Source organism: Budorcas taxicolor, chromosome 2 (assembly GCF_023091745.1).
Source record: "Budorcas taxicolor isolate Tak-1 chromosome 2, Takin1.1, whole genome shotgun sequence".
In the NCBI taxonomy this organism is placed as follows: Eukaryota; Metazoa; Chordata; class Mammalia; order Artiodactyla; family Bovidae; genus Budorcas; species Budorcas taxicolor.
Window position 1 is genome coordinate 32,144,004 of NC_068911.1, and position 27,976 is coordinate 32,171,979.

The 27,976-nt window shown below is 45.2% G+C and overlaps 1 protein-coding gene across 4 annotated transcripts in view; it reads right to left on the reverse strand.

Annotated features, from left to right (window-relative positions):
- SNX29 (sorting nexin 29) overlaps positions 1–27,976 on the reverse strand; it is a 589,615-nt gene that overhangs the window by 523,766 nt on the left and 37,873 nt on the right. For 3 of the 4 annotated variants that reach the window (XM_052661385.1, XM_052661389.1, XM_052661404.1), the window contains exon 4: positions 15,801–15,925. The exons of the other annotated variant lie outside the window; for it this stretch is intronic. In XM_052661385.1, coding sequence (XP_052517345.1) covers positions 15,801–15,925 — 125 coding nt within the window. The remainder of the gene's footprint in view (positions 1–15,800; positions 15,926–27,976) is intronic. 4 annotated transcript variants of the gene reach the window in all.

Genomic DNA, 27,976 nt, shown 5'->3' on the forward strand with positions numbered 1-27,976 from the left:
TACATCATTTTTTTTCAGACAAGGATAAGTGCACACAAGAGAGTGAAGAACATGTCAAGACTGGCTAAACCGCTCATGAGCTTTGACCTAGAGAAGGACACCCCACAGCCCCAAGCACAATCAGGGCTATGATAAGCCAAAGAAGAAAAGAGGGGTGGATCTTTCAGTAGGAAACCAACAACAGAATCAGCCATACACAGTATCAACCATCCCAGGAACAAAAGGCAAGCCAAGTGCTTCCACATTTCCGTCTGAGACCTGGGTGACCACAGGCGTCCTCAAAGCCCAGGCACACCTCGGCGAGCCTGACGACGAGACACGAGTGCGCTGGCAAAGCCGAGTTTCCAACGAGGGGCCGTGGCTTTCTCACTTGTCCGTGACTCAATCAGCCACAGGGCCGCCTCCTGGGACTGGAATACAGGGACTGGGCTTTGACCACGAGGAACACATGAGAAAGACCCATACAAATATGTAAACGAGAAACTTTTTTTCGCTCTCTTAAATTGTGGCAAAACATACATCATAAAATTTACCACCTTAACCATTTCAAGTGCGTGATTCAGTGTGTGAATGAAGTACATTCACAAAGTCATGCAACTACCACCACTCTCCATTTCCAGAACTTTTTCACCATCGAAACAGAAACCTCACAGCCATTAAACACTACCACTCTCCCCATCCTCCCCTCCCACATCCCGCCCCCCGTAAACCTCTATTCCACATACTTTCTCTATGCATTTGACTATTCTAGAGTCTACGCGTAAGTGGAATCACACAACATGTGATCTCTTGTGTCTGACAACTTTCACTTGGTATGTTTTTAACACTCATCCATGTTATAGTAAGTAGCAGCATGTCTTCTTATGACTGAATAATATTTCATTATAAATAGTATGGGCTTCCCAGATGGCGCCATCATAAAGAGTCTGCCCACCAATGCAGGCGATACAGGTTTGATTCCTGGGTTGGAAAGATCCCCTGGAGAAGGGAATGGCAGCCCACTCCAGTATTCTTGCCTGGAAAACCCCATGGACAGAGGAGCCTGGTGGGACACAGTCCATGGGGTTGCAAGAGTCAGACATGACTGAGTGGCTGAGCACAAACATACACACAGAGTAAACACACTTTGTTACCAGGCACCTGTTGATGGATGCACGTTTGGGTTCTTGTTTCTTTGTTTTGGCTCTTGTGAATAATCCTGCTATGAATATTTGTGACTCCCTGCTTTCAGTTTTTTAGGTCTGCATCTAGGAATAGAATTGCAGGATTATTTGGTAAATCTATGCTAATTTTTTGAGAAACCATCAAACCATTTTCCACAGTGGCTATACCATTTTACATTCTGAAATTGAAATTAACTCTGCTATTAAATTCCCTTTCAGTTAGGAAAACAAACTTGCCAGTAAAGGCAACTTAGCCACTGTCCTGTTTTTTTGGTTTTTTTTTTTCCAATTGTAGTAAAATTCACCAAATATAAAATTCAGCATTTTAAAGTATAATTCAGAACTTGATGCATTTTTAAAGAATAAATAAATACACAATGATCTGAGATTGCTTTTGAAGACTTCAGCAGATTTAAACGTAAACATCCCTACTGACTCTAAAGAACAAGTGCCAATTATCTTGGTGGGGGTGAACGGAAATTACAGAAATAAAGCAAGGAAAGGAGGGAATTGGCACTTACTGCCCAGACGGGACCTGGCTGCCTGCTCCGTCGCCCTCCCCGCCTCACCTCATCGCACTCTCGCTGTCACTCACCCTGCGACAAGCCCCCGGGTCTCCTGGCCAGTCCTCCAACAAGCCAAGCTTGCTCCATCCCAGGGCCCACCCAGCCACAAAAACAGAAACCACACGAGCTAGCCCACTGCAGGAACTTCACATAAGACAGCTGTTACAGAGACCGTGGAAGCCAAAAAGCAAATAGGAAATACCGAGGGAACCCAGAGACAACTGACGTCAGACATCCAAACCATTTTGGACTTCCCGGGTGGTCCAGTGGTTAAGAACTCCATGCTCCCAATGTGGGGGAGCACAGCCAGTGCGGGGGGACATGGGTTTGATTCCTGGTCGGGGAAGATCCTGCATGCCATGTGTCGTGGCCAAAACAAAAAAGGACCCAACCCTAGAGCCAGAGGAACCAAAGGTGGTGCCAGGTGATGCTACCGTGGCTGTGGGTACCGGCTGGACTGTGGCAGAGGGACCGAGGGGTAAAGGAGGGGAACAAGAGGAAGGCCTGACCGGCAGCAGAAGGGGACCTCCACGGACCACAGGAAGCACTGTCACTGCTAGAGATGCCCCCCCAATCAAGCTGCCTCCCTGTCCTCTCACCTGGCCCCCGCATCACCACCTCCCACTGAAAGGATGGGTGAGGGGGCCTGGGAAACAGCTTGCAGGGGAAGGGCAGGGAGTCAACTGGAGAGCAAACACACGACTGACTGCTGCAGGATTGTGTGTGTGTGTGTGTGTGTCTGTGTCTGTGTCTGTGTCTGTGTCTGTGTCTGTGTGTGTCTGTGTTTCAGGCAAGAAAATTTCTTTTTTTTTTATTTTAATTGGAGGCTAATTACTTTACAACATTGTGGTGGTTTTTGCCAAACACTGAACTTGTTGAACCACCTGGGATTCCTTCTCCCAATAACAGGACAGCTAACCCTTTCCCTTCCTTTGGGCTGTATTCTAATGTCCCCATCTGAGTACTCTATAGAGAAGAGGAAAACCTCCACCATGGCAGACTGCTGCAGGCTCACCTAACTCTGTCCTCGCTGCCACCTGAACCCACAGACGGACCACACGTCCCAGCCTGCTCTACGGGGGCCACGTGCCTCACAGGTGCCGCCTCTCCCTGGCGCCCTCCTCACTCATCTCTGGGGGCTGTCTGGTCCTGGGAGCAGCTGGCGTCTGGTTCCCAGCTCTAACACCTCAGCCCGGCACAGCTGGCCCTCGTCCACGTGACACAGGGGTCAACGCAGCACCTCCTTCATGCTCCCAGTGGGAACCTCCTCCAGCGCTTCCCAAACCTGTGCCCCGTTTGCCTCTAGGAGTGTACTCCATCCTCCGTGCAAGAGCCATTTTCACGCTGACAGGGTGAAGGACCCATGGAACCAATAGCCTGGATAATAACTCGAAACTGACAACTCTGAGCCCAGGTTTGAGCCTTTTGAAAAAAAAAATTATTTACTTGGCAGCATCAGGTCTTAGTTATGGTATGCTGCTGCTGCTAAGTCGCTTCAGTCATGTCCGACTCTGTGCGACCCCACAGACAGCAGCCCACCAGGCTCCTCTGTCCACAGGATTCTCTAGGCAAGAACACTGGAGAGGGTTGCCATTTCCTTCTCTGTGGTTGTGGCATGTCAGATCTTAATTCCCCAACCAGGGATCAAACCCATATCCCCTGCATTGGAAGGCAGATTCCCAGCCGCTGGACCACCAGGGAAGTCTCCGGGTCTGAGACTTAACATACAGGACATCAAGATTAAACACCTCTGAGACAGCCAGAGGTCCCCTCCGGCCAAGAGACACCAGTCTGGTTACAGCAGATCTTAATATGGGCGTGCTAAGTCCATCAGTCATGTCCAGCTCTTTGTGACCCCATCGTCTGTAGCCTGCCAGGCCCCTCTGTCCATGGGATTCTTCAGACAAGAATATTGGAGTGGGTAGCTATTCCCTTCTCCAGGGGATCTTCCCGACCCAGGAATCAAACCCGTCTTTCTTACGACTCTTGCATTAGCAGGCAGGTTCTTTACCACTAGCTCCACCTGGGAAGCCCCAGATCCTAATATCCTGAAATGGTTTTGTTCCCCTTTCTAAGTGGCCACTGGCCCAAGCCCTCAGCCACTCCAGCGGTCAAGGACCCTCCCCAGGACTCTGTGGACATTGCCCGAATCTAGCATCTCACTGGTTAACACCTCACCCGTGGAGACAGCACACTGGCTCCCTCCCTAAAGCCAGGATTTCCCTACCAGCTGCTGAACATTTTTACTGCCAATCTGGACATCTTCTCTGCCCCTTCAGCAAACATCCTCCCAATGTCTCTTTCACCAGGCCTAGCCGATTTGCAAGTTTGCGAATTCAACAGAGAAATAAAAACAGGGAACTGAAAACATGACAGGGATGGAAGGGTGGGGAGGGTGGACTTCCCCTCACGATCAAAAGGATGGGCCCGGGGCTCTTCTGGCACAGGCAGCTTCCTCCACAAATAATTTTCTACAGAAATGAAATTGTTACCCAAGGTGACGTGGTGAAGCAAAATATAAACTGAGATTTGATTTAAATGCAATCAACCATTTTCAAAAATCCCCACCGAGGATCACGGGAGTTGGTTTCTCTAATTTTAGAGTTGGAGGTATACTAATAACACATGCTTTCGACTGTGAAGACGCACAGACAGAAGGGGTGGGGCTTGGCACCCCAGGAGAATGAGCAGCAAGACCTGAAGTCTGGGTCCTCCAGTCATCATTCCGAATGCAGTCTTTCTACGGCCAGGTCCTTCTAGTACACTGGGGCTGCAATGTGAGCAAGAATGGACCCAGCCCCGGACCACTGAGAGAGGGAGACAAGAAACCAGGTGGCATCATACTGAGGTTTGTCAAGAGGAGGACTCAGGACTACGGGAGGGCAGGGCGGGCAGCAGGAACCAAGAGGAGGGGCACTGTCAGGCTGAACTGGTGGGCAGCTCGTGAATGACTTTGAGAGATATCTGAAACTTCAAGAGAGAAGAGATCAAAACCACCATGAGACAGCACCTGGCAGCTGGGAGAATGGCCGTCATCAGAAAGAACACAAATAGCTCTTGGGCTCAGATGTAAGTGGTGGCAACCTGGCGAAATGCACCAAGGAGGTCAGAATCACGGGCAAATATGGGACCCATTATGATGCCTCCCTCAAGAAAACGGTGAAGAAAACCGAAGCCAGCATGCCAAGCACACCTGCTCCTTCTGCGGCAAAACCAAGAAGAGACGAGCCGTGGGCACTTGGCACTGCGGTTCCTGTGTGAGAACAGCAGCTGGTGGTGCCTGGACCTTCACCACCAGCTCTGCCGTCACAGTGAAGGCTGCATCAGAAAGAAGCCCAAAGGAACTGAGGACCAGGAGAAGCACCACCACTGGATAGTGGTGCTAGCTTCCCAGGTGGCGCTAGTGGTAAAGGACCCGGCTGCCAATACAGGAGACGCAAAAGATGGTGGGTTCCATCCTTGGGTCAGGAAGATCCCCTGAAGAAGGAAATGGCAACCCACTCTGGTATTCTTCCCAGGAGGATTCCATGGACAGAGGAGCCTAGTAGGCTACAGTCCATGGGGGCACAAAGAATCAGACACAACTGAGCAACTAATACTTGCACTTTTAGCCCATAATAGATAGGTTAATTTACGTAACAAAATTTTAAAACAAACACACAAGGAACAATGTTGGTAAAGACGTGGAGAAATTGGAACTCTTATGTATTATGGAGAGACTGGAACTCTTGTGCATTGCTGGTGGGAATTTTAAAAGAAGCATCCAGTGTGGAAACAGTATGGCAGCTCTTCAGAAAAGTAAACGCAGAATTACCATGTGATCCAGCTTCTGCTCCCGAGTGTGCATCCAAAAGAACTGAAAGCAGGAGCTGGAACAATTATTTGTACACTCATGTTCGCCGCTGCACTTTTCACAGTAGCCAATAAGCAGAAGTAACCCATCGACAGACGCGTGGATAAACAAAGTGTGGTCTATCCATGCAATGGATTATCACCTAACCTTAAAAGAGGAGAAAATTCTGACACATGCTACAAATACATGAACCTTGAAGACATTATGCTAAGTGAAATAAGCCAAATACAAAAGGACAAATACTACATGACTTTACTTATATGAAGGACCCAAAGTCATCAAATTCATAAAGACATAGATTGGTGGTTGCCAGGGGCTAGTGGGAGGGTAAATGGGGAGCTGTTATTTAATGGGGGTGGCGTTCCAATTTGGGAAGATGAAAAGGTTCTGAAGACGGATGGTGGTGATGGCTGCATAATGTGAATGCATTCAATGCCTTTTACCTGTACACTTAGAAATGGTTAAAATGGACGTTTTAATGGTGTGGATACTTTTTTTATCTTTTCAAGGAGATAAAACCAGTCCATCCTAAAGGAAATCAGTCCTGAATATTCATTGGAAGGACTCATGCTGAAGCTAAAGCTCCAATACTCTGGCCATCTGATGCGAAGAACTGACAGATTGGAAAAGATCCTCATGCTGGGAAAGACTGAAGGCAGAGCAGAAGGGGACAACAAAGGATGAGATGGTTGGATGGCATCACCGACTTAATGGACATGAGTTTGAGCAAGCTCCGGGAGTTGGTGATGGACAGGGAAGCCTGGCATGCTGCAGTCTACAGGGTCACAAAGAGTCGGCATGACTGAGCGACTGACCTTTATGACAATTTTTAAAAGAGAGAGAGAAAAAATAGAAGTTTGAGCAGTTGCAGGGGAGGAGGAGGCTGGGAGGAAGCCCGAGGGCCGGCCAGGGGACCTGGGTGAAGGGCAGAGCCGTGTACTAAGCAGGGAACACAGGAGCAAACACGGGGGTGAGGGTAGGGATGACGACTCAGTCATGTAGACTTTTTCACAAGCCCTTGTACATTCAAACGGAGACACTCGGGAGAAAGACCCGGAGTTGACCTGTGGAAGACACAACTTAATCAACATATAGAGAGCAATTTTCACCAAGAAATTCAGACAGTATGTGTAGAAACAAGAGTCAACAACAGAATCCAAGGATACATACATGCTAAGTCACTTCAGTCATGTCGGACTCTCTGCGATCCCATGGACTGTAGCCTACCAGGCTCCTCTGTCCATGGGAGTCTCTAGGCAAGAGTACTGGAGTGGGTTGCCATGCCCTCCTCCAGGGGACCTTCCCAACCCAGGGATCGAACCTGAGTCTCTTATGTCTCCTGCCTTAGCAGGCAGATTCTGGGAAGCCCAATCCAAGGATAAGTAATATTTAATGTCTGAGGGTGAGGAAGTGATATGCCAGGAAGGATGTGCAGAGAAGTAGCAAGTGTGCCAAGAGGTTGGGCCATGGCACTACAGAAGAGAGAAGACAGTGTCAAGGTCGGAGGTGACAAAGGCTGCTGAGCAGATAAGGAAAATTACATTTAAGTTTTATAAGACGGGCATCTCGGTAATAAACGTGCCTCTGGTGTGTTCAGAATCAGGCCCATCACCTTGTAACAGACTGCCGACACATGACCTGATGGTGATCTACAAGAACATCAAATTCCAGGGTAACTGCATTGAAATGCCACTTTTATAATTGAGTGGGTCCCCTCAAAATTCATCTGTTGAAATTCTAACCCCCAAAGATGATGATATTAGGATATGGGGCTTTGAGTGGACTTTGGTGATGAGGGTGGCGCCCTCGTGAATGGGATTAAAAGAGGCGCCTTCTAACACAGGAGAGCACAGTCAGAGGCACAGGCTATGAACCAGCAAAAGGAAGCGACTCGAGAGTGGCCACGGCTCGAGGCGCCTCAGGAATCACGAAGCACAGTACTGTGCCCACTGAACAATGCGCTGCCTTCCCACCAGAGGATATTTATTGAGCATAATTTTATTGAAGAACCCATATACTTCTAGACACCATGCCAGGAGCTGGGAAGTCAGGAGGAAGTGAAACAGACACGGTGCCTGGCACGCCCAGCGCACACCATCTAGCGGGGTACATGGACCACGGACATCTGAACACAGTGTGGCAACAGGTTTTGGCGGCATCCTCTGACCTTTGTTCTCGAAGACAGGGCTTGGCACACTTTTTCTGTAAAGAATTCGCTAATATCTGCTTAAGACTTTATGGGCCACATGGCCTCAGTCACAACTTTCGCCTAAAAGCACCCACAGACAGTAGACACATGAATGTTTGTGACTGTGTTCCAACAGAACTCCATTTACAAAAGCAGGAGGTGGGACGGGGTCTGCTGACCTCTACACTGAGTGATCCTAACTTACTCAACACTTACTGCTTAACTTACTCACAAGTTCAAACTGGGTGATTGTGATATTTCAGAGAGTCCTCTTTCTGGAAACAATATGCCATTAAGAATAAAATCAGGAGCTTCAGGGAATTCTCTGGTGGTCCAGTGGCTAGGACTCCAGGTTCCCAATGCAACAGGCCCAGGTTCCATCCCTGGTGGGGGAACTAGATCCCACATGCCGCAACTAGGACCACGAGCAACCAAATAAATAAAGTCAGGAGCTTTATTTAAAAGTCAGGAGAGCTTTTTTTAAAGTCAGGAGCTTCAGAATCACAATCATGGAGGCCTGAATAAAAACTCCAGCTCTGCCACTTTTGGCTCTGGTCCATTAATAAAATTATTTCATTTCTTTGAGCCTCATTTTTTTTCATATGTAAAATGAGGATGCTGTCATTCAGTCTGCATAATCATTTCAAAAATAAAATGGAAAAATGAGCACAACAGCCTGACAAACCCCCTAGGTCACAGAGCTGCTCAGCATGAGTCACCAGCAGACACTAAGAAAGCCAGGCCTGTGGTTCAAGGAAAGGAGCGGAAAACACCCAGGTGTCATTTCTAGGATGAATGTGTTTGAACGTGCTAATCACATCATTCCTCCCATTTCCGGCACACAGGCTCTGACTTTTCTTAAGTTGTCTTGCTTTTCTCTCTCATTTAAGTTAGGATGATTTTGGATATGAGTAAAAAGAAATCCAACTTAAAGTGCCTTAAAATATTACGGAATTTATTATCTCACGTAACACTAAGTCCAGGGTTGGTTGATTCGGTAGTGCAGTGACATTATCAGGGGCCAGGTATTTCCCTTCGTTCTGAGCTCCCATCCTGAGTGTACTAACTTTCGTCTTCAGACTTGTTCCATCCTCATGGTCATAAGATCACTGCCACAGCTCCAAACATCACACAGGCCTCACACAACAGCCCTCAGCCATAAGATAAGCCTTTCTGTGTCTTCATTTGCATTGCAAGAGGCCTGCTCAGAAGCCTCTTGGCAGACCTCTCTTTCCTTCCCTTTGGTCAGGACTGCATCTCAGGCCTACTCCTAAGTCAACTACTGCCAGCGTGGAATTCATTACAGCTGGCCTGATCAGACCCAGATTCACTCCCCTTGCAGCCCGCCTCAGGGCAGAAGCTGGTGGCCACCCAACATTAGAACAAATTATATTAGCAAGAAAGAAGGGACTGCAGGGTGGGGAATTACCACCGTCTGTTTTAATTATTCATGCTCACTTGCGTAACTGCAATGCAAAAGTTAAACAAACTGCAGGACCAGACTCAGAAAACACAGGTTCCTATCTCATCACCAGCAAATCAACAGTCTGAGCAAATAAACCCAGTCACTTGTCAAAGTCAGAGGAAACGACTCTACCAGGCACGGCAGGCTCTTATTTCTGGGGTCTGAATTCTAAAGGAGACACATCAAGTGACCTTATTCCAAGCTTCTCTGGGTCCTGTGTAACCCAACTCACTGGAGAGTCTATTCAAAGGGATCACAGTTTGGGATGCCCACCAAGACACAGCTCAGCTGGCAATGTAGAGTAATGCTTACCTTACTAACAGGGGTTACTAATAGGGGGTGAAATGGGGGAAAAACTCCCCAAGTCAAAAACAAAGAGAAATCTGAATGCTAAGCCAAAATCAAAAACAAACAAAAGACACACCGGTCAGAATGGCTATTATCAAAAAAATCTACAAACAATAAATGCAGGAGGGGGTATGGAGGAAAGCAACCCCTCCAACACTGTTGGTGGGAATGTAAATTGGTTACAGCCACTATGGAGAACACTAGAGAGGTTCCTTAAAAAACGAAAAACAGAACTACCATATGACCCAGTAATCCCACTACTGGGTACATACTGGGAGAAAACCATAATTCAAAAAGACACACGCGCCCCCAACGCTCACTGCAGCATGGTTTACAACAGCCAAGATATGGAAGCAACTGAAATGTCCACCGGCAGAGGAGTGGATAAAGATGACGTGGTACCTACAGACAACAGACTATTGCTCAACCATAAAAAAGAACTAAACAGTACCATCTGCAGAGACGTGGACAGACCTAGAGACTGTCATACAGAGCGAAGTATGTCAGCAAAGAAAAACAAGTATCGCAAATTAATGCTTATATGTGGAATCTAGGAAAATGGTATAGATGAACTTATTTGCAAAGCAGATATAGAGACAGATATAGAGAACAAATGTACGGATATCAAAGCAGGGAGGGGGTGGGATGAATTGGGAGACTGGGATTGACAAATATACACTACTATACATAATAAAAGAGATAACTTATGAGAACCTATTGTGTAACACAGGGGACCCTACTCAATTCTCTGTGGTGACCTAAAAGGGAAGGAAGTCTAAAAAAGACGCATTATATGAATATGTACAGCTGATTCACTCTGCTGTACAGAAGAAACTAATACAACATTGTAAAGCAATTATACTCCAATAAAAATCAATTAAAAAAACAAACAAGACAAAAACACCTAACAGCAAACTAGGGAAAGGGAGGCATGCAATATATAGCTAGGGATTAAAATCATCACAAAACTGAAGGAAAACTGCCTGCAAATGCCCTTTCCCAGACTACAGCTGATCCCAGGAGAAATCCTGGTACCCGATTGGTATGAAGGTAATTGAGAATGGTCATGCACAGATAAGGCACACTGGGCCACGGGAAAAGGCACACAGTGGAAGCACCATTCAAGGACATACCGTCAGCTATGGGAGATTCGCTTGAACCAGACCAACTTCCCCAGAAAAACAGCAGCAACTGCAAAAGCCAGACTTGTTTTTAAAAAGAACCAAAACAAAACTGAAGTCCTGGGAGCTCTGCAAAGACAGGAAAGACATGAGGAACTCAGATCCCAAAGAGAAGGGACGTCTACAGACATGAGTCCTAACTACATGGAGAGCCAGGTTTTGCTCTGAGGCTTTTTCCAACTACAGAGCAACTCTGGTGAGAAGTTAAGAGGAGCTTCCAGAATTCCCACAGTCTTAAAAAAGAAAACAGAAGAAGGAAAGAAAACAGAGGTCAGGACCTGCAGAAGCAGAGGGGCACTGGTAAGCACGTCAACTATGTCCCCCCCCAGAATTCAAGTCCACGCGGAGCCCCAGAATGTGACTATTTGGGGGAAGGCTCTAGGCAGATGTCATTAGTTGAGAGGCAGTCATACTGCAGCCAGGGAGCGGGGAGGGCGCCTAGTCTGATACAACCGGAGTCCACCTAAGGAGAGGAGGGGACACGGAGGGACATGGACACGAGGGAAACAAGGCCATGTGAAGACTGAGGCGGCGGCGGGAGTGACAAAGGGGCTGCCGACAAGCACTGCGCGCCAGGAACATACCCTCCCCCAGAACCTTCCAGAAGCAACCAACCCTGAGGACACCTAGATTTTGGACGCCTGGCCTCCAGGCTGTGAAAAGGTAAATTATCTCTCTGTGGTCTTGAACCACCCACGGTGTACAGATTTGCCATGGCAGCTCCGGGAAGCTGATACAAGCTGGAAACCCCAAAAAACTACACCCTGGAAATACATGGGCCGTCACAAATACTAAAGCCCAGGTGTGAACCGGCTTGACCCTTGGCTGGACTAAGTGGGTCTCGCTCTGCCCTAACTGTCTGAGAAGCAGCAGTAAACCCTCTCTGAAGAAAGAGAGCACCATGCCAAACTTCAAAGTATCTCTACCCTTGTTCACACACAACATCTGGCATTCAGTCGAAAATAACCAGATACCGTGCAAAGACAAGAGCGTATTCAAAAGGAAAACAAAAACAAAAAATAGCGGACTTTTGGCTACAGGCCGGCGAGAAGGTTAACAAATCCCCGCCCTGAAAGCAATGATAAAGCTGGACAAATCTGACACGAACGACGGCTCCGACACCCCAGAAACTGGCTTCAGTGGCTTCCAACCTGGGCGTGGCTTACTCTTGAAAACTGTTGAATTCCTGATAAGGAGGGGGGAACAGTGCTAAGAGGACCACGATCAGTGGCAGCCAACATGCCATCTCGAGGCTCAGGGGCCCCAGGGAGGGGCGCAGACTGTGGTGGATGAAGCAGTTCTGGCCCACCGACAGAGGGCAGGGGTATGGGGCCCCCAAGGGGTCAACTGTCAACATGGGCCCAGAGTCGCAGGTCCCCAAGTTCAAGAACACCTACAAACCCGTATCTCCACATAAGATCTCATAATCACTCAATGTTGGAATCTTAAAAACAAATTTTTAAACACACTCTACAAAGGATTTCCCTGGCAGTCCACGGTAAGACTTCACCTTCCAATGCAGGTGGTGCGGGTTCGAGCCCAGTCAGGGAGCCTAGATCCCACGTGTCTCAGGGGCCAAGAAACCAGAACATACACAAAATAAGTAGTATCATAACAAATCAATTAAAAATCACACCCTGTGAGGGCACCAACTTCCAAATTCAGCCCTACATGCAGCCTAAACCCCAACAACCAAACGCAGCAGGCATGCCCCTGGTAGACTCTTAGTATTATTCCATTATTGTGATTTCCAACAATGTCATTTTGTTCAATCATTACGCTGAAGTTCAGCTTTTCTCTCTTCATTTAGAAACAGAGCTAATGCAACAGCCTTGTGGATTAATTCACCATTATTCACTCTCTCCTGTCACTTTCAATTCAGTTAATGGAGCTGGAGAGGTCCACAGGGGAGCAATAACGGGCATCAGGCTGGCTGCCCCTGGAGGCGGGGAGCAGGGAAGAGCCAGGAATTTGACACGGGTCTGACCTGGGCTGCAATCCTCAGCTCTGCCATCTACCAGCTGTAGATGGGAACTTAGGCAACTTATTAACTAACTTGAGACTCAGTGTCATCATTTGAAAAGCGAGGACACCATCACCTACGCTGGAAAGTAACTGGAACGTTATCACCATGCACCAGCTCAGGCAGATCAATACCAAGGCCTCAAGCCCCTGCCACAACCCTACGAGGCAGATCCTGCTACGGTCTTTATTTTACACAAGAGGAAACAGAAGCTCAGAGAGAAGATGTCCCAGAGAGCTTGTGTGTGACAAGTCGTGGAGAGGGGATTTCAACCCTGCTTCCCGATCACTAAGCTACACAGAGGGCCCAGCCCCGCAGCCAGGAGGGACGAGGGAGCTGGACAAGGCTCATTTCTGTCTGATCCATCTCTTAGGATTTCCTTTTCTCCATTCTGCCTGGCAAGGCCATTCCAATGGCTTTAAGAACAACCATAAAAAGCCATTTATCTGATCCTTCCCAACTCTTAGCAGCTGAAAAAACACCTGCCCCACCCCCATGAGGTTTTTAATCAAACATTCAATGGCAGGAAAGAGGTTTTAATCAGCCAAGGACCATCCTGCACCTATGAATGGTTAATTACTGCTGCCAACAATGATGACAGAAGCCCCTGGCAGCCACTCAGGGGTGAAGCTAGTCTGGTCTTTGCTTTACTTCTAACCAGCCAGGAGACGGTGCAGCACACACTCCCCAGTAGAAACAAAGCCAGAGGTTACTCGCTCATCAGCGTCTCCAAGACGCAAGGGTAGAAATCATGCTAAGATGCAGGGAAACAGTGAGAATGCGAAGGCTGGTGATGCCTCGCAAATGTGTAGGTGTTTCTGTGATCATCAGGGCCAGTAACAAAAAGACAGGAATTCTAGTCTGGATGGGAATAGAAAGAGCCACTCTTCATGGTCAAAAGGTCAGAGCCTCAAGAAGGGGTGAGGTGGAGAAAGAGATTATCCGTGTAAAGGGTGTTTAGGAGAAGGTAACTGATTAAACAATTGGAGGGGGGTGCACATGTCTCTGAAATGAAGCAGGTGCTTCAATGAGGTAATCTTGTGAATCCGCCTGACAACCCCCTAGGGAGAGAGACACTGTCTTTACAAGTGAAAATGGAAGGCAAGGGGGTGCATTTTCCCAGGGTCATGCCAGGCTTACCCTCAGAGTTTGACTCCAAAGCCATGGTTGCCTCTGCCATGCCCAGGAACTGTCCATAGCCTTGTGGTCCGTTCCACACCAGTTTCTCCAAGGTAGCTCCCCACAGACAGTAAGAAGGAAATAAAAAGAAAGAGGGGCCAGCAAGCTGGAGGGGACTCTCGGAAAAGCCATGTCCTCAAATAGCCATCAATCAGCCCTAAACCACCTCCACACAGAGCTCAGGGAAGCGTCCTGGACATACGATGCCACCAAGGGACTTCCCCGGTGGTCCAGTGGCTAAGACTCTGCACTCCCAAGGTACGGGGCCCAGGTTCAGTCCCAGTCAAGGAAGTAGATCCCGCATGTCCCAACTAAGAGTCTGCATGCTGCAACGAAGATCAAGGATGTCACATGCCACAACTAAGACCTGGCTCAGACAAATTTTTTTTCTTTTTAAGTGCCACGGAGCCTATTGAGGCTGACATTCAAGAAGGCCAAGGCAGCTAGCTGCAGTTTCTACAAAGACTGAGGCCCTTGAAGCTGGCTCTTCTCTAAACTGGCCCACTGTGACCCAGTAGGTGGAAGAAAAATCAATGGTGACAGGAATCCTTCTTGCAGGCCCAAGAGGAACCACATTCATTTTTGAAAAAGAGCAACTGGTGAGATGAACAGGATCAAAGACTTGCTGGAGGGCTGAGAGAAAGGGGAAGGGAGATATGCCAACTTGGGTGAGAGGGAAAGGCAGTCGGCAGAGAATTTCCAGACGGCTCTACCAAACACGGCCAGGTCGGATTTCTCGATGTGAAAGGAGTTGGACCAGCAAAAGTTAACACATTTCATTTAGCAGGGACACTAACGTCACAGCAGAAAGATTCAGGAATTCAAGGTGGCACCCACAAGCAGGGTCTTAAAGAATCTGCTCTTCAAAATCGGGGGGGCGGGGGGGGCGGTTTATACAACTTGATACACTTCAAAGTTCAGATCCAGGGACTTCCCAGGTGGTCCAGTGGTTAAGACTCAGCGCTCCCAATGCAGGTGGGTCCTGGGTTCGATCCCTGGTCGGGGAGCTGGATCTCACATGCCACAACTGAGACCAGGCACAGCCAAATAAATAAATAAATATTAAAAACAAAAAAGTTCAGATCCAGGCAGAAACCAGTATTGCAATTGTCCTTCAATTAAAAATAAATAAATTAAGAAAGAAGACCCAAAAAAGTTCAGATCCAAACCAAACCACTGAACAAATGATAGCTGCACTGCAGAGAACTCAGACGAAGGTCCCGAGCACTCACAGAACTGTCCTGTGAGCTGAGCGAGTTAATTTATGTGAAAGGCTAACAAACTGCCAGGCTGACAGTAAGTACCCATGGGTGCTAAGAGTTATTATTACGAGCATCATTCCTGTCATTCAGAGACACAAGAGCACAGGACAAGCAAAATGATGTGACAACTTTAAAATGGATGGTGGCAGAATTCTAAGCTCAGAGATCTGCCTGATTCTTGTCACTGTTACTGAAGACAGATTTAATTATGAAATGCCGTGCCATCCTTGTGCGTCAAATCAGAACAGATTATTCACTTCTCAGCAATTGCTACAACACACTGGGGAAATAAGCACCTCAGCGGCAGACCCCCCCTGGAGTCCCTTGAGACCACCAACACGTGGCTCTAAGAATTCTGCACAAAGGGTGGCTTCCTTTCAATTAACATGCCAGACAACACAGGTACTGACTGCAAGTGAGACCCCCTTACCGTGGATTTCCGCATCACCACGGGCCTCCCGCCCCCAGCAGTCCCGCACAATGACTGCCTTGCTTGTTACTAAAAAATAAATAAAAATTAAAAGGGCAAAGAGGAAGGGATATGCTCTGGAGTTCACCCAGCCAAGCAGTACCTGTTTCGGTTTTGCTGGCAAAGCCTGCTGCCTGTTTGATCGCGGCCGCCGTGAGTGCTAACCCTCGACTCCTCTTCAAGCCGTGCTGCAGGACGGCTTCAAACTGGGCACACAGACAGGTTACCCTGCAAGAGAACCAGTGACTCATCAGTCCACCCCGGGAAGGGAGAAAAACAACCAGGGTGGTGTCAGCATCTCCCGGGGGAGCGAGTGAAGGAACACATTTTTAGATGCCAGGATTTACAGGCAGGTAACTGACATGTAAGTGACTCCTCACTAGCTTTCCCCATCTATGCTCCTTTCAGGTTAACTCAGGGCAGCCCCACGCAATCCAGCCCCTGTTCATTAGACTGGTGAAAGCACAGTAACAATTCACAAGAGACAAGGGGAAATGGAATTGGTGCCAGCCAGCAGGGCTGGGGGAGAAAAAAAAACAATTTAAAAACAAATCAGTTGTGTGCAGGGAGGGGTTGGGTGTTAATTTGTATCCAATTCACAAGTTTTAACTCTAATTCATATCACGTCCTTTATGAAACAAGATTATCTTCTAAGAGATTGAATTCGCAGGTCTGCCAAATTGAAAACATTGTATAATTTCATGGCCTGTTAAATACCCTAAAGAAATAATATGAATTCTGATTCTTGTTCTTTATTTTGTTGTTAAGAGATCACATTGTTGAAGGCAGATCTGGAGTTGATGGAATTTTCAACTGTTACAATTACTGTGCATTTAATTGAATTTATTTCTCAATAACCAAAGAAATGGGAGATTCAGGAACATGTTCACAGAGATGAGGTCACCATAACCACACTGGACTCTTAACAGTCCTCCCAGGGCTCCTGGGCCCCTAGCCCGACTGGATCTGTGGATCTCAGAAACTCTTCCATTCACTCAGGCAACAAACGTTAAGAAATCCAGAGCTTGTCCCAGGTGCCAGGCACTGTTCTAGACTCTGAGGATACAAAGGTGGGAGCGAGACAGATAAGGTTCTAGCAGGAAGAGATTCACAAATAAGCCAACCAGATCCCATCAGTTGATGAGCACTCTGAAGAAAATAAAACAAGATGAGGTGGTAGATAGAGCCAAGGCAAGAACAGCCTTAGACGCTGTGGCCTGAAAGGAGGTAACCTTAGAGTCATGACCTAGACGTGACAAGAGGCAGCAGGCTGGGCAGAGGGGTGCAGTGCAAAGATCCCGAGGCCACCACCACCTGGCTCATCCCTGCCTAACTGCAGGCATTTCCTGCCCCACCCACCCCCACACATGTAGTAATTATACTCCAAGTATTTATCATGCTATGGGTGGTAAACATTTTCACATCCATGATTTCACTAGCTACTCCCATGATGATATGATTGGGGCAGGTATTATTACCTGCATTTTACATGTCAGGAAACTGAGGCTTAGAGACACTTAAGAGCACATAATAAGTACATAATTAACAGTAATATCCGTACTCCAGACCTACCCACCCCCATGCTATCCAAGGTAGTTCCCACTACACTCTGTACCACAACAAACAGGCTTTATTCTAAGACAAAAGTCCACCTTCTCCCATATGCCACCTTTACTCAAGTGTTCTGTCTATTCCAGGAAACCCTAACACAGTATCAGCAAATACACTGCACATGTACACTGACTCTCTAGTCTGTGCCTGTGGCAGACATCACTAATCCATCCCAGCCTTCCAGGCTACTACTGCCAATGATCAAAGTTAGTCCTCCAAAGGAAGGAGTCCCTTCTTGCATCCCAAACCTAACACGTGTCCTCACCTACACCTTCTGGCTTCCAACTCCTGCTGGTCCTCCTGGCTCCCCTGCAGCTAGTTCACGCAGTGCCTGGCACACATCGTGTGCTCCGTATTTGCTTTTTCAGCGGGTTTGTAAAAGAGTGAGGAACCTCGGCCCCAGAACACTCCCCCACATTGAAACAACCCTCCTCGCTGGGGAGATGCCACTCAGACATTAGATGTGCATGTGCTCGTCTGTCTGTGCATCCACAGGGGCACACTCCTGAGGGCTCCCTGCAAAGCTAGGGCACCCACCAAAGTTAAATCCCACAGAAACCAAAACAGAGGCATGATAAAGTGGAGCCTGACCCAGGGCCCTGTCTCGGGGCAGTGGGGTGAGGAGGGGGAGGGGGAACCTTGGTCTGTGTTTAGAGGTCTCCATATTAAACCACAGCCTCTATCTTTAAATGAATCATCAGCAAATACAATGATTAACTCCACAATCCTAGTCAGGTTGTTTGGCTCCAATGCACAAGTCAATAACTGCCCCACCAACTCTATAAATAACATCTGGCCTCTAAGGGGAATGGAATGCAGGGGAACAGCATTAACCCACCCCCTGAGGTTTGGTTTATGTCAGCAGTATTACCTTCCAGATGCACCTAGGTCACAATCAAACCAACACAGCAGAAAACCAAGGTGGGCGTTAGTCCTATAATTAGTTTATTACATAATGTCTGCCTTACTGAAGGCCATTCTATTTCTCACCCTCCCCCATTTGACCTGAGCTTATATCTACAGGTCATTCAAGACTTAGCTCAAGGAGCCCCTCCTCCAGGAAGCCTTCCTGAGTGCTTCCTCAGGCTGCAGCACTTGGCCAATCTCTCTGTGAACAATCTGCTCTCCACCACTGTCTCCTCTGGCTAACTCAAGTTCCCTGACAGCCAAGATCACGCCTCCATCATCTTAGTTGCTCCAGCACCTGGCAAGACACCTGGCTTCTGCAATGTGACCAGAACTGTCCCTCCCCTCGAAGAACTCAGAACATGGACTTGACGTCTACTTAGCTAAGAGGGGCATCTCTGGAGATCTTGTATAAGGTGGAATCCAGGTCAGTTATGACTAGGGAACCAAAGAGAACACACTTGTCCAACCACAGGAATCTACACCCTCCATCTTGTAGTGGACGTGGTATGGATACTTATAATCATGTCACCTGAAGCTGTTCCATTTCTTCTCATCTGACTGAGGGCAAGATGATACTTCCTGCAGAACGGGGCACCTGCTTTCATGGAGCTGTTTTCTCAGCTCAGTCTCTCCTATTTTCCAGGATGCTCTCCACTGAGTGTTCTCTGAAACCCATATTGAGGGTTGGGGGAAGGACTGGCTGCCTCCACAGCATTTTCTCACATCTATCTGAGTTAATGAATTGGCCATGTTTTTAATTAAGCAGGGCACTTAACAGTGGATGTTTTAATTTTTTTTAAAAAGCACCAGCCAAGAAAATCACTTCAAGTTTTTATGTCTGCAGCTGTTTACCAGATGAGTGATAAATAAAATGTGGCATGTTGATACACGAGTGTGTGTGTGTGTGTTAAATTGCTTCAGTCATGTCCGACTCTGTGCGACCCTATGGACTGCAGCCCACCAGGCTCCTCTGCCCATGGGATTCTCCAGGCAAGAACACTGGAGTGGGTGGCCATGCCCTCCTCCAGGGGATCTTCCATACCCAGGGATTGAACCTGTGTCTCTTAAGTCTCCTGCACTGGCAGGCAGGTTCTTTACCACTAGCGCTACCTGGGAAGCCCCTATATTGATACAATGGAATACTATTCAGCAATAAAAAGGGAAAAAGTACTGACACACGCTACAACAACGACGAGCCTTGAAAGCACTATGCTAAAGGAAAGAGATCAGGCCCAAAAGCCACACACTGCATGACTCCATGAAATGCCAAGAAAAGGTAAATATATAGAAACTGCAAGTGTTGGGTTGGCCAAAACCTCTTATGTGAAAGTGAAAGTGACTCAGTAGTGTCCCAGCTCTTTTCGACCCCATGGACTGCAGTCCATGGAATTCTCCAGGCCCGAATACTGGAGTGGGTAGCCTTTCTCTAACAACTTATGGAAAAACCCAAAAGAACTTTTTGGCCATTACATTAGTGCTCGCCTAAGGCTGGAATCAGGGATTAACTGTAAACTGGCATAAAGAAACTCTTTGGGGTAATGAAAATGTTCTGAAACTGAACTGGGGTGATGACTGCACAACTCTATAAATTTACTTTTAAAAATTCACTGCATTGTACATGTACAAGGAGTAGATTTTTATGGGAAGTAAATTAGACTTCAATTAAGTTAAAAAAAATAATAAAACCTGCCCTCAGGGTGCTCAGTGAAGGAGTGAAGGAGTTAACGAGTGGAAAATGAAATAACCTTCTCCTGCTAAAACTGAAATAACCTTCTCCTGCTAAAACTGTCTCCCACCACCAGCAGCACAGCTGGACTTTGCACGAGCTTAACTGCTTTACTGCTAGAATTCTGCAGGCACTGGTTTTCCTGAGCTGCGTCCTATATTTCAAGACTGCTTAACCTGTCACATTAATCTTTAATAAGAATCCTAAGAATCCTGTACTTTTTTATGGCAACTATGAGACATTTATGGTGAATTTGAGACAGACAGGATCAGTAATAAAAGCTGCATTTTAAGAACCACATCAAATTAACCTGGTGACAGAGGGCATAACTTCAAACAGATCCTTTCACTATGTTATAGCTTTATTGGAATGTTTTGGTGAAGAGCAAGTACAATAGTGAAAATGGACTGGACTGTCCTCACGTGGAAAGCTCCAAAGTCACCTAGACCAGCCGATTATACCCATAAAAACTAGCCACTAACAGCACTAGCCACATCTCAGATTTAAGACAGTGCAATCAACCAGCCTTGCTACAGCAAGGCCATCACCACATGACAGTCATTTGAAATGGGCCATGCCCTACATTTGCGTGTTACAAATTTTCAGAAAAGTGCACATCCTTTCTGGCTGAATTTTACTAGCACCAATCAATCCTCAACTATAATCTATAAGTCAGATAAAGATTTCAGAATGAAAACATTCAAAACATCCTTTACAACTGTGGGAAGTTAAAAATACATAAAGATTTGACATTTTGGGAATTGGTTAAATGGTAATACAACATATAATTGAATGCCATTTAGCCTTTAAAATATTTATCAAGAGTTTATAATGATAAGCCAACAGGTTTATAATATGAAATGACACATAAGCAGGGTATGCAACTGTATATTAAGTATGTTTTCAACTATGCTAAAAAAACAAAAAAATTTTGAAGGGAATTATGTAAAAAATTAACAGCAACTTGGTAAAATAATTACTGGGGACGTCTTTCTTACCTCTATGTTTTTCTCACTTAGCTTCTTTTTTTGCATTTAGAAAGTATTCATGTCTCAAGAACCAGAAACATTGCTACCCTGAGCTACAAAGAATGAAAAAATACGGCATCAAAGTTATACTGAGGGAAAAAAAACTCATGCAATCATTATTTGCAGAGAATTTGAAATGGCATTGTTTAAAAGCATAGATTATAAAGTTAAGCCAAAAAAAGGAGACCTACAAAAAGATATAAAAGTGTTTTTAACCAGCAAATTTTAAATGTTGCAATAAAAGAAACAGTAACATTAAAAGTTGATTTTTTTTAAGTCAACAAAATGGTGGAGGGGAACAACATTCACAATAGTAACAAAAGTAAAATAAATCATATTTTTAATAAGAAAGATACATGTCCTACATGAATAAAACCATAATATTCTTAAAAAGTATAAAGATCAAAATAAATAGAAACATTGCTATCCTAAATGGGAAGGTTCATTTAAATAAAAATGTCAATTCTTCCCAAATTAACATATACATTTAATACAATTCCAATACTAATCACAAGAAGAACTTGGTCCAGTGTGGTTCTGGGTACAGTGATAAGCATTAATAGAGCAGTATAGAGAACCTCCCTGCCCCCCAAAATCCAAATAAATATGGAAACATTTTATATATAATAATGGAAGTACTTCAATTCAGATGGGCAAGAATGAGCTACTTAACAGTGTCACTGACACAAGTAGCTATAGGGCTGAAAGAAAATTAAGAATAAACTTTTGTCTCAAACAACCACAGAACTAAATTCCACATGCATAAAGATCAAGAAAATATATAAGCGTGCGTCAAGATCAAGAAAATATATATAAGTGCAAAAAAATAACATTTTGGCCACCTGATGCAAAGAGCTGAGTCATTGGAAAAGACTCTGCTGCTGGGGAAGATTGAAGGCAAAAGAAGAGGACAGCAGAGGATGAGATGGTTAAGTAGCATCACCAACTCAATGGACATGAACTGAAGCAAAATCCGAGAGACAGTGAAGGACAGGGAAGCCTGGCATGCTGCGGTCCATGGGGTAGCAAAGAGTTGGACACAATTAGCAACTGAACAATACCAACAAGAAAAATAAACCTGTAAAAAATTATAGAGAAAAATATAGGAGAACTGCAGGACAGGATACTCTCAAAGCAGAACTTTAAAGGTTTATAGAATTAACCACAAAAGAGTTTTAAATTTCAGCATAGCAAAAGATATGATAAATATGGTACAGCAATAAATGATAGACTAGAGAAAATATTTACAATGCACATAACTGGAAAAAAATTAAAGGCCGGAGTACCTGAAGAGTTTCTACAGATGGACAAGAGAAGCAACTCCAAAAATTAAAAAAAAAAAACTATTAAAGAAGGTGAAGAAATAAACCATGAAAGGAGGAAATACAGTTGCCCAACAAACAAACACAGAAAAAATATTCAATCTCAATGCTGCAAAACTAAGATACCAACTGGGGACTATCGATTTAAAACCAGTCACAGATCTATACTAAGATACCAACTGGGGACTATCGATTTAAAACCAGTCACAGATCTAGCAAAAGTACAAATGAGTGGGTCCTATTGATAGGAATATGAATGTGAATTGCTACATCTCTCTACAAAGAGACCAGGCAATATAATTTTTTTAAAAGCCTATACCTTTGGTCCCAAATGGCTCAGTGGGTAACGAACTGGCCTGCAATGCAGGAGACACAGAAGATGCAACTTCAATTCCTGGGTCGGGAAGATCCTTTGGAGAAGGAAATAGCAACCCACTCCAGTATCCTTGCCTGAGAAATCCCATGGAAAGAGGAATCTGGCGGGCTATAGTCTATATGGTCACCAAGAGTTGGACAGCAAATAAGCACAGACCCTCTGAATCAGCAATCCTACTTCTAGGGATTTATCCTATAAAAATAAAAGCACTACTAATTAGAAATGAGCAAAAACCATGAACAGACATTTCACCAAAGAGGATACACATGTCCAAGAACATGAAAATATATGTTCAACATCATTTGCCGTTACAGAAATGCACGTTAACACTACAGTGAGATGTGCCTACACACCTACAGGATGGCTAAAACAGGAAACCACAAGAATATTAAAAGACGACGAGAAGGCAGAGGAACCGGATCACTCACACGTTGCTGGAGGGAATGTAAATGGAATAGTCAATATGGAAAACGGTTGGCAGTTTCTTATAAAACTAAACATGCGAATGTCATACAACCCAGAAACTGTGTTCTGGAGCACTTATCTCAGAGAAATGGAAGCTTAGGTTCACAGCAATAGCCTGTACATAAATGTCTCCAGAAGCATCATTTGCACTAGCGAAAAACTGAAAACAACCCAGACATCCTTCAGGGAATAAACAGACTGTGGGGCATCGAGACCACAGAATACTACTTGGCAATACAAAGAAGCACACACTGTTCATGCACGCAACAGTCTGGATGAACCTCAAGAAACTACCCTGATTGGCAAAAAAAAAAAAAAAAGCCAGTCCCAAAAGGTTACACACTGCATGATTCTATTTACATAACATTCTTAGAATGACAAAATTATAGAACTGGAGGAGAGAGTGGTAGTGGCCAGGAGTTAGGGATGGGGAGGGAGGGGACAGGAGGGAGGTGGGTATGGTTAAAAAAAAGAAAAGAAAAAAAACAGGAGGTACCCTGTGGTGATTAAATTATTCTGTATCTTGACTATGGTGGGGACACGTGAAGCTACAGAGTGATAAAACTGCACAGGGCTAAATACACACACACACAAGTGAAACTAGCAAACTTTGAAATACCTACCACCCAAGACTCTTACAAGGTAAGACCACTGGAGAAAACTGAGTAAAAGATAAATGGGATCTATTTCTTACAATTGCCTGTGCCTCCATAATCATCTCACAATTAAAAGCCGAAATAAACAAATACAAAAGCACGAGAAGGCAAAGATAGACATATACACAAACATCTCTATTGTGGCACTGTTACAACAGTAAAAGCAGAAACAAAACTAGACACAGCCTGAACGCCCCTCAACAGGAAAACACTAATAAGTTCCAGGACCGCCACACTACCAAACACTAGGCAGAAATTTTAAAAGAATGAGATGCCAAATCTAAACAACCTAAGCAGCACCTTCCTCCCCACATTTTAAGGCCTCGGAAATCCAGGTGTGCCTCACGGTCGATGGAACTACCCAGTGAAAGCTGACACTCGCTGTTCTTTACTATGAAGAAGCCACTGACGGCAGGCTGCACCATTATGTTACCCGGTGACCTGGAACAAGGTCCATAATACGTGCCCAGGTGTTTGTTTCCTTTTAAAATCAAGTTACAGAGTAATAGAAATGGTAGGATTCCTGTCTGAAGGAGGAGGAAGAGAAAGAGGAAGAGGAGTGGGCTTCAGTTATTCACATCATCTACACTCATGTGAGAGGATGGACGCATCCTTGGAAACTCAGGCCAGCACGTCTAGAGAAGGGTAATGAGGGCTGGGAGGTGAGGCTGGGCTCCTCACCCACAGCATGGCAGCGCCAACATGCGAAGTTCTCGCCCACTCCTTGCTGAGCCAGGGGTCCATAGGCCAGTGAACCAGATCAGCGCGGTGCTCTCAATCAGTCCTCCCTGCTTTGGCCCAGAGCGTCCTCTCTCTGTGCTAGGTAAATGGGACACAAGTAAACAGCAGACCAGGAGTAAAGAGCCAAAAAGATCTCTGAGAAAGGTGGCATCCGTCTAGAAGAAACTGAAACTGGTTTTAATTTTATCCCAGGAACTACACAAAGATAAATCCCAGAAGGATCAAAGGCTTAACTGTAAACAATAAAAATCTTACAGGAAAATGTAAAAGACCACACGCACACTCTAACGTCGAGGAAGATCATAAAACACTGAAAACCCAGAAACTGGCTGGTTAGTATATGGACCAGTAAAGAGACATTTAATTGTGTAAAAAATTCAAGGACTTCCCTGGTGGTCCAGTGGTTGAGAATCTGCCTGCCAATGCAAGGGACACAGGTTCGATCCCTGGGGCGGGAAGATTCCACGTGCCTTGGGGCAACTAAGCCTGGGCGCCACAACTACTAAAGCCCGCACACACAGAGCCTGCACTCCGCAACAAGAAAACTCACTGCAATGAGAAGCCCACTCGCCGCAACTACAGCAAGCCCACATGCAGTAATGAAGGCCCAGAACAGCCAAAAATATTTTTTTTAATTTCAATGTAGTATTATAATAGATACTATTATCTGTACTTACAAAGATAACGGACAGATCTGAAAAATATTTGCAATGCAAAAAACAGGTGAAAGGTTAATTAATTACTGTAATAGACAAAGAGCTCTCACAAACTGATAAGGGGACAAATAATCCAACAGGAAACAGGGCAAAGAATATGAAGCTCCTCTGCACAAAAGAGCAAAGTCAAATAGCCAACAAACATTAAAAAAATAAAAAACTGAAATTCACTGGCAATCAACAGAAGCAAATTACAATGACAAGTGAGCCACCTCTTTTCACCCTTCAGACTGACAAAACTTCAAAACAACACTCAAAACTATTATTAGAGAGGAAGAAAAGGGTAGTTTCATGCACTACCAGTAGAAGTTTTTTAGAAAGATACCTGACCACAACTGTTAAAAATAAACACATTCTCTTTGGCCCAGCAACTCAGCTCCCGGAAATCTCTGTCAAACAAATAAAACCCTCAATACATGAGAAAAGATGCTCAAGGATGTCTACTGTTTCACTGTCCAAAGTAGTAAAAATTGGACATAAAGTCAGTATTACTTCGTAGGCAACTGTTGGTACATTTCACATAATACAATATAGTGCAGCTTTTTAAGAAGAATTTTCAGAACTCTAACTTGGAAAGGATTTGACAGGATAGTGCCAAGAGAGAAAATACAGATGCAGAACATTATATATAATTGAATTTGTGGAAGACAATGGCAATAAAACTTGTGTACTTGTGTGTGTGTATACACATGTGTATTTTATTTCTAAGAATGTGGAGAAATACACACAACAAATGATTCTTAATCATTAACATAAGTTACCCAGAGGGAGGAAGAAGAGATGGGATAGAAAAAAAGAGGGGGAGAAAAAAAAAAAAAGCAGGTAACAAAGAACTGGAAAAAAATGCAAGCTTGGTAACAGTGAAAACTCACAAGCCAACAGTTTTCAAGATACTATTAGGCCTGAGGATGGCAGATGGGCATGTAAAAAGAAATCAGACGGATATTCTACCAGAGGAACCGGAAATCGAAAAAATAATCTATTTTTAAATGAGTTAAATCATTTCTGACCATTTTTAAAAGTTACTAAAATAAATACAGTAACTGGCTTTCCCAGGTGGTCCAGTGGTTAAGACTCTGCACTTCCAATACAGGGAGCGTGGGTGCAGTCCTTGGTTGGGGAACTAGGATGCCACAAGCTGCACAGCTTGGCCGAAAAAAAAAAAAAAGAAACGCAAAACAACTGTAGGAACCTCCCTGGTGGGACTCAGTGTAGCCAAACAAATAAATACATATTAAGTTATTAATTAAAATACACACATATAAAAACACAGCAACTGTCTTCTCTAGGGTAGACAGACCCTCAAGTTTTGGTCCAGATGCAAACACAGGCTTGCACTTGGGATTCTTCTGGCAGATGAGGAGCTTCAAAGTCAGGGATGGGAGGTGAAAGCTGAGAAGGAATCAGTCTAGGGAGCTGACAAATCGAAAGGGAAAAAGAGGGTGGAGAAAGCCAAGAGACGCTCAGTGCAGAAGGACCGAATAAACAGGAAATCAGGAAGCAGAGACGTGACATCAGGTCCAGTGGCCAATGGATCTCCCAGTTTGGTCAGAGTCCATAACCTGAAAGAAAGAAAACTCCCCACCAAAAGTTTCCTTTCAACAAAGAATACAGTCACAGATGGAGGAAACAAACTCACAATTATTGGGCGGGGGCAGGTGGGGGGTTGTGGGGGAGGATAGATTGGAACTGGTATATATATTACTCTACATGAAATAATAAGCACCTATTGTATAGCACAGGGAACTCTAAATATTTCTGTAATGACCTATATGGCAAAAGGACCTAAAAAAGAGTAGACAGACAGACTTCCCTGGTGACTCGGTGGTAAAGAATCGCCTGCCAGTGCAGGAGATGCAGGTTCAATCCTGGGGTCGGGAAGATCCCCTGGAGAAGGAAATGGCAACCCACTTCAGTATCCTTGCCTGGGAAATCCTCTGGACAGAGGAGCCTGACGGCAGGTTACAGTCCACGCAGTTGCCAAGAGTCGGACACAATTTGGAGACAAAACAACAAACAACATATACTCACAAAACTGAATCAGTTTGCCTGACACCTGAAACTCACAGGGCATTGTAAAGCAACTATCTCCAATAAGAAACAAAGAAACAGGTAAGATGCAGACCATCCCGCAGTACAGATAAATCTTTGGGAAAGCAAAGGCAGCTCAGAATAAAATTTGCAGCCTATTATTAGAGCCAAAAAAAATACTGTTTTTTTAAAAAATAAACAAAATCTAAAACAATATACATTTGTTCTGATTTCTGGCCATACCTTAGAGCCAGAGCATTTAGTTCTCATCCCCCGGTCAGTCAGTCTCATCCAGGCTCACCCTAAGCTTTCTGTCCCTTCTCCCAGCACCACCAGCTCTATTCAGCTTCCTTGTCCACTGTGCAGAGCAGCCCCTCTCTCACTGTAACCCTGACCCCATCTCCCTGGCCCACCTTCCTGGCCTGCTGATCAGAAGCCACTCTCCTGAAATGCAAACCTGACATCATTTTCCTTCTTGCCACATTCTGCTCGGGTTACATGACGATTTTAGGGGGACCATAAAATGACGTTTTCAGGTTAATCATTTTACTATGTCAAGAAAAATATTTCAGCAGCCATCAATCTTTGATTTCACTGACAAAGTCTGAGTAGAAAAGGGAGGCCTTAAAATTCCACCTCAAGCCAATCTCTGGCACAAACAGTACAGGGGAGTGGCAAAAATTGTGAAAATCTTATAC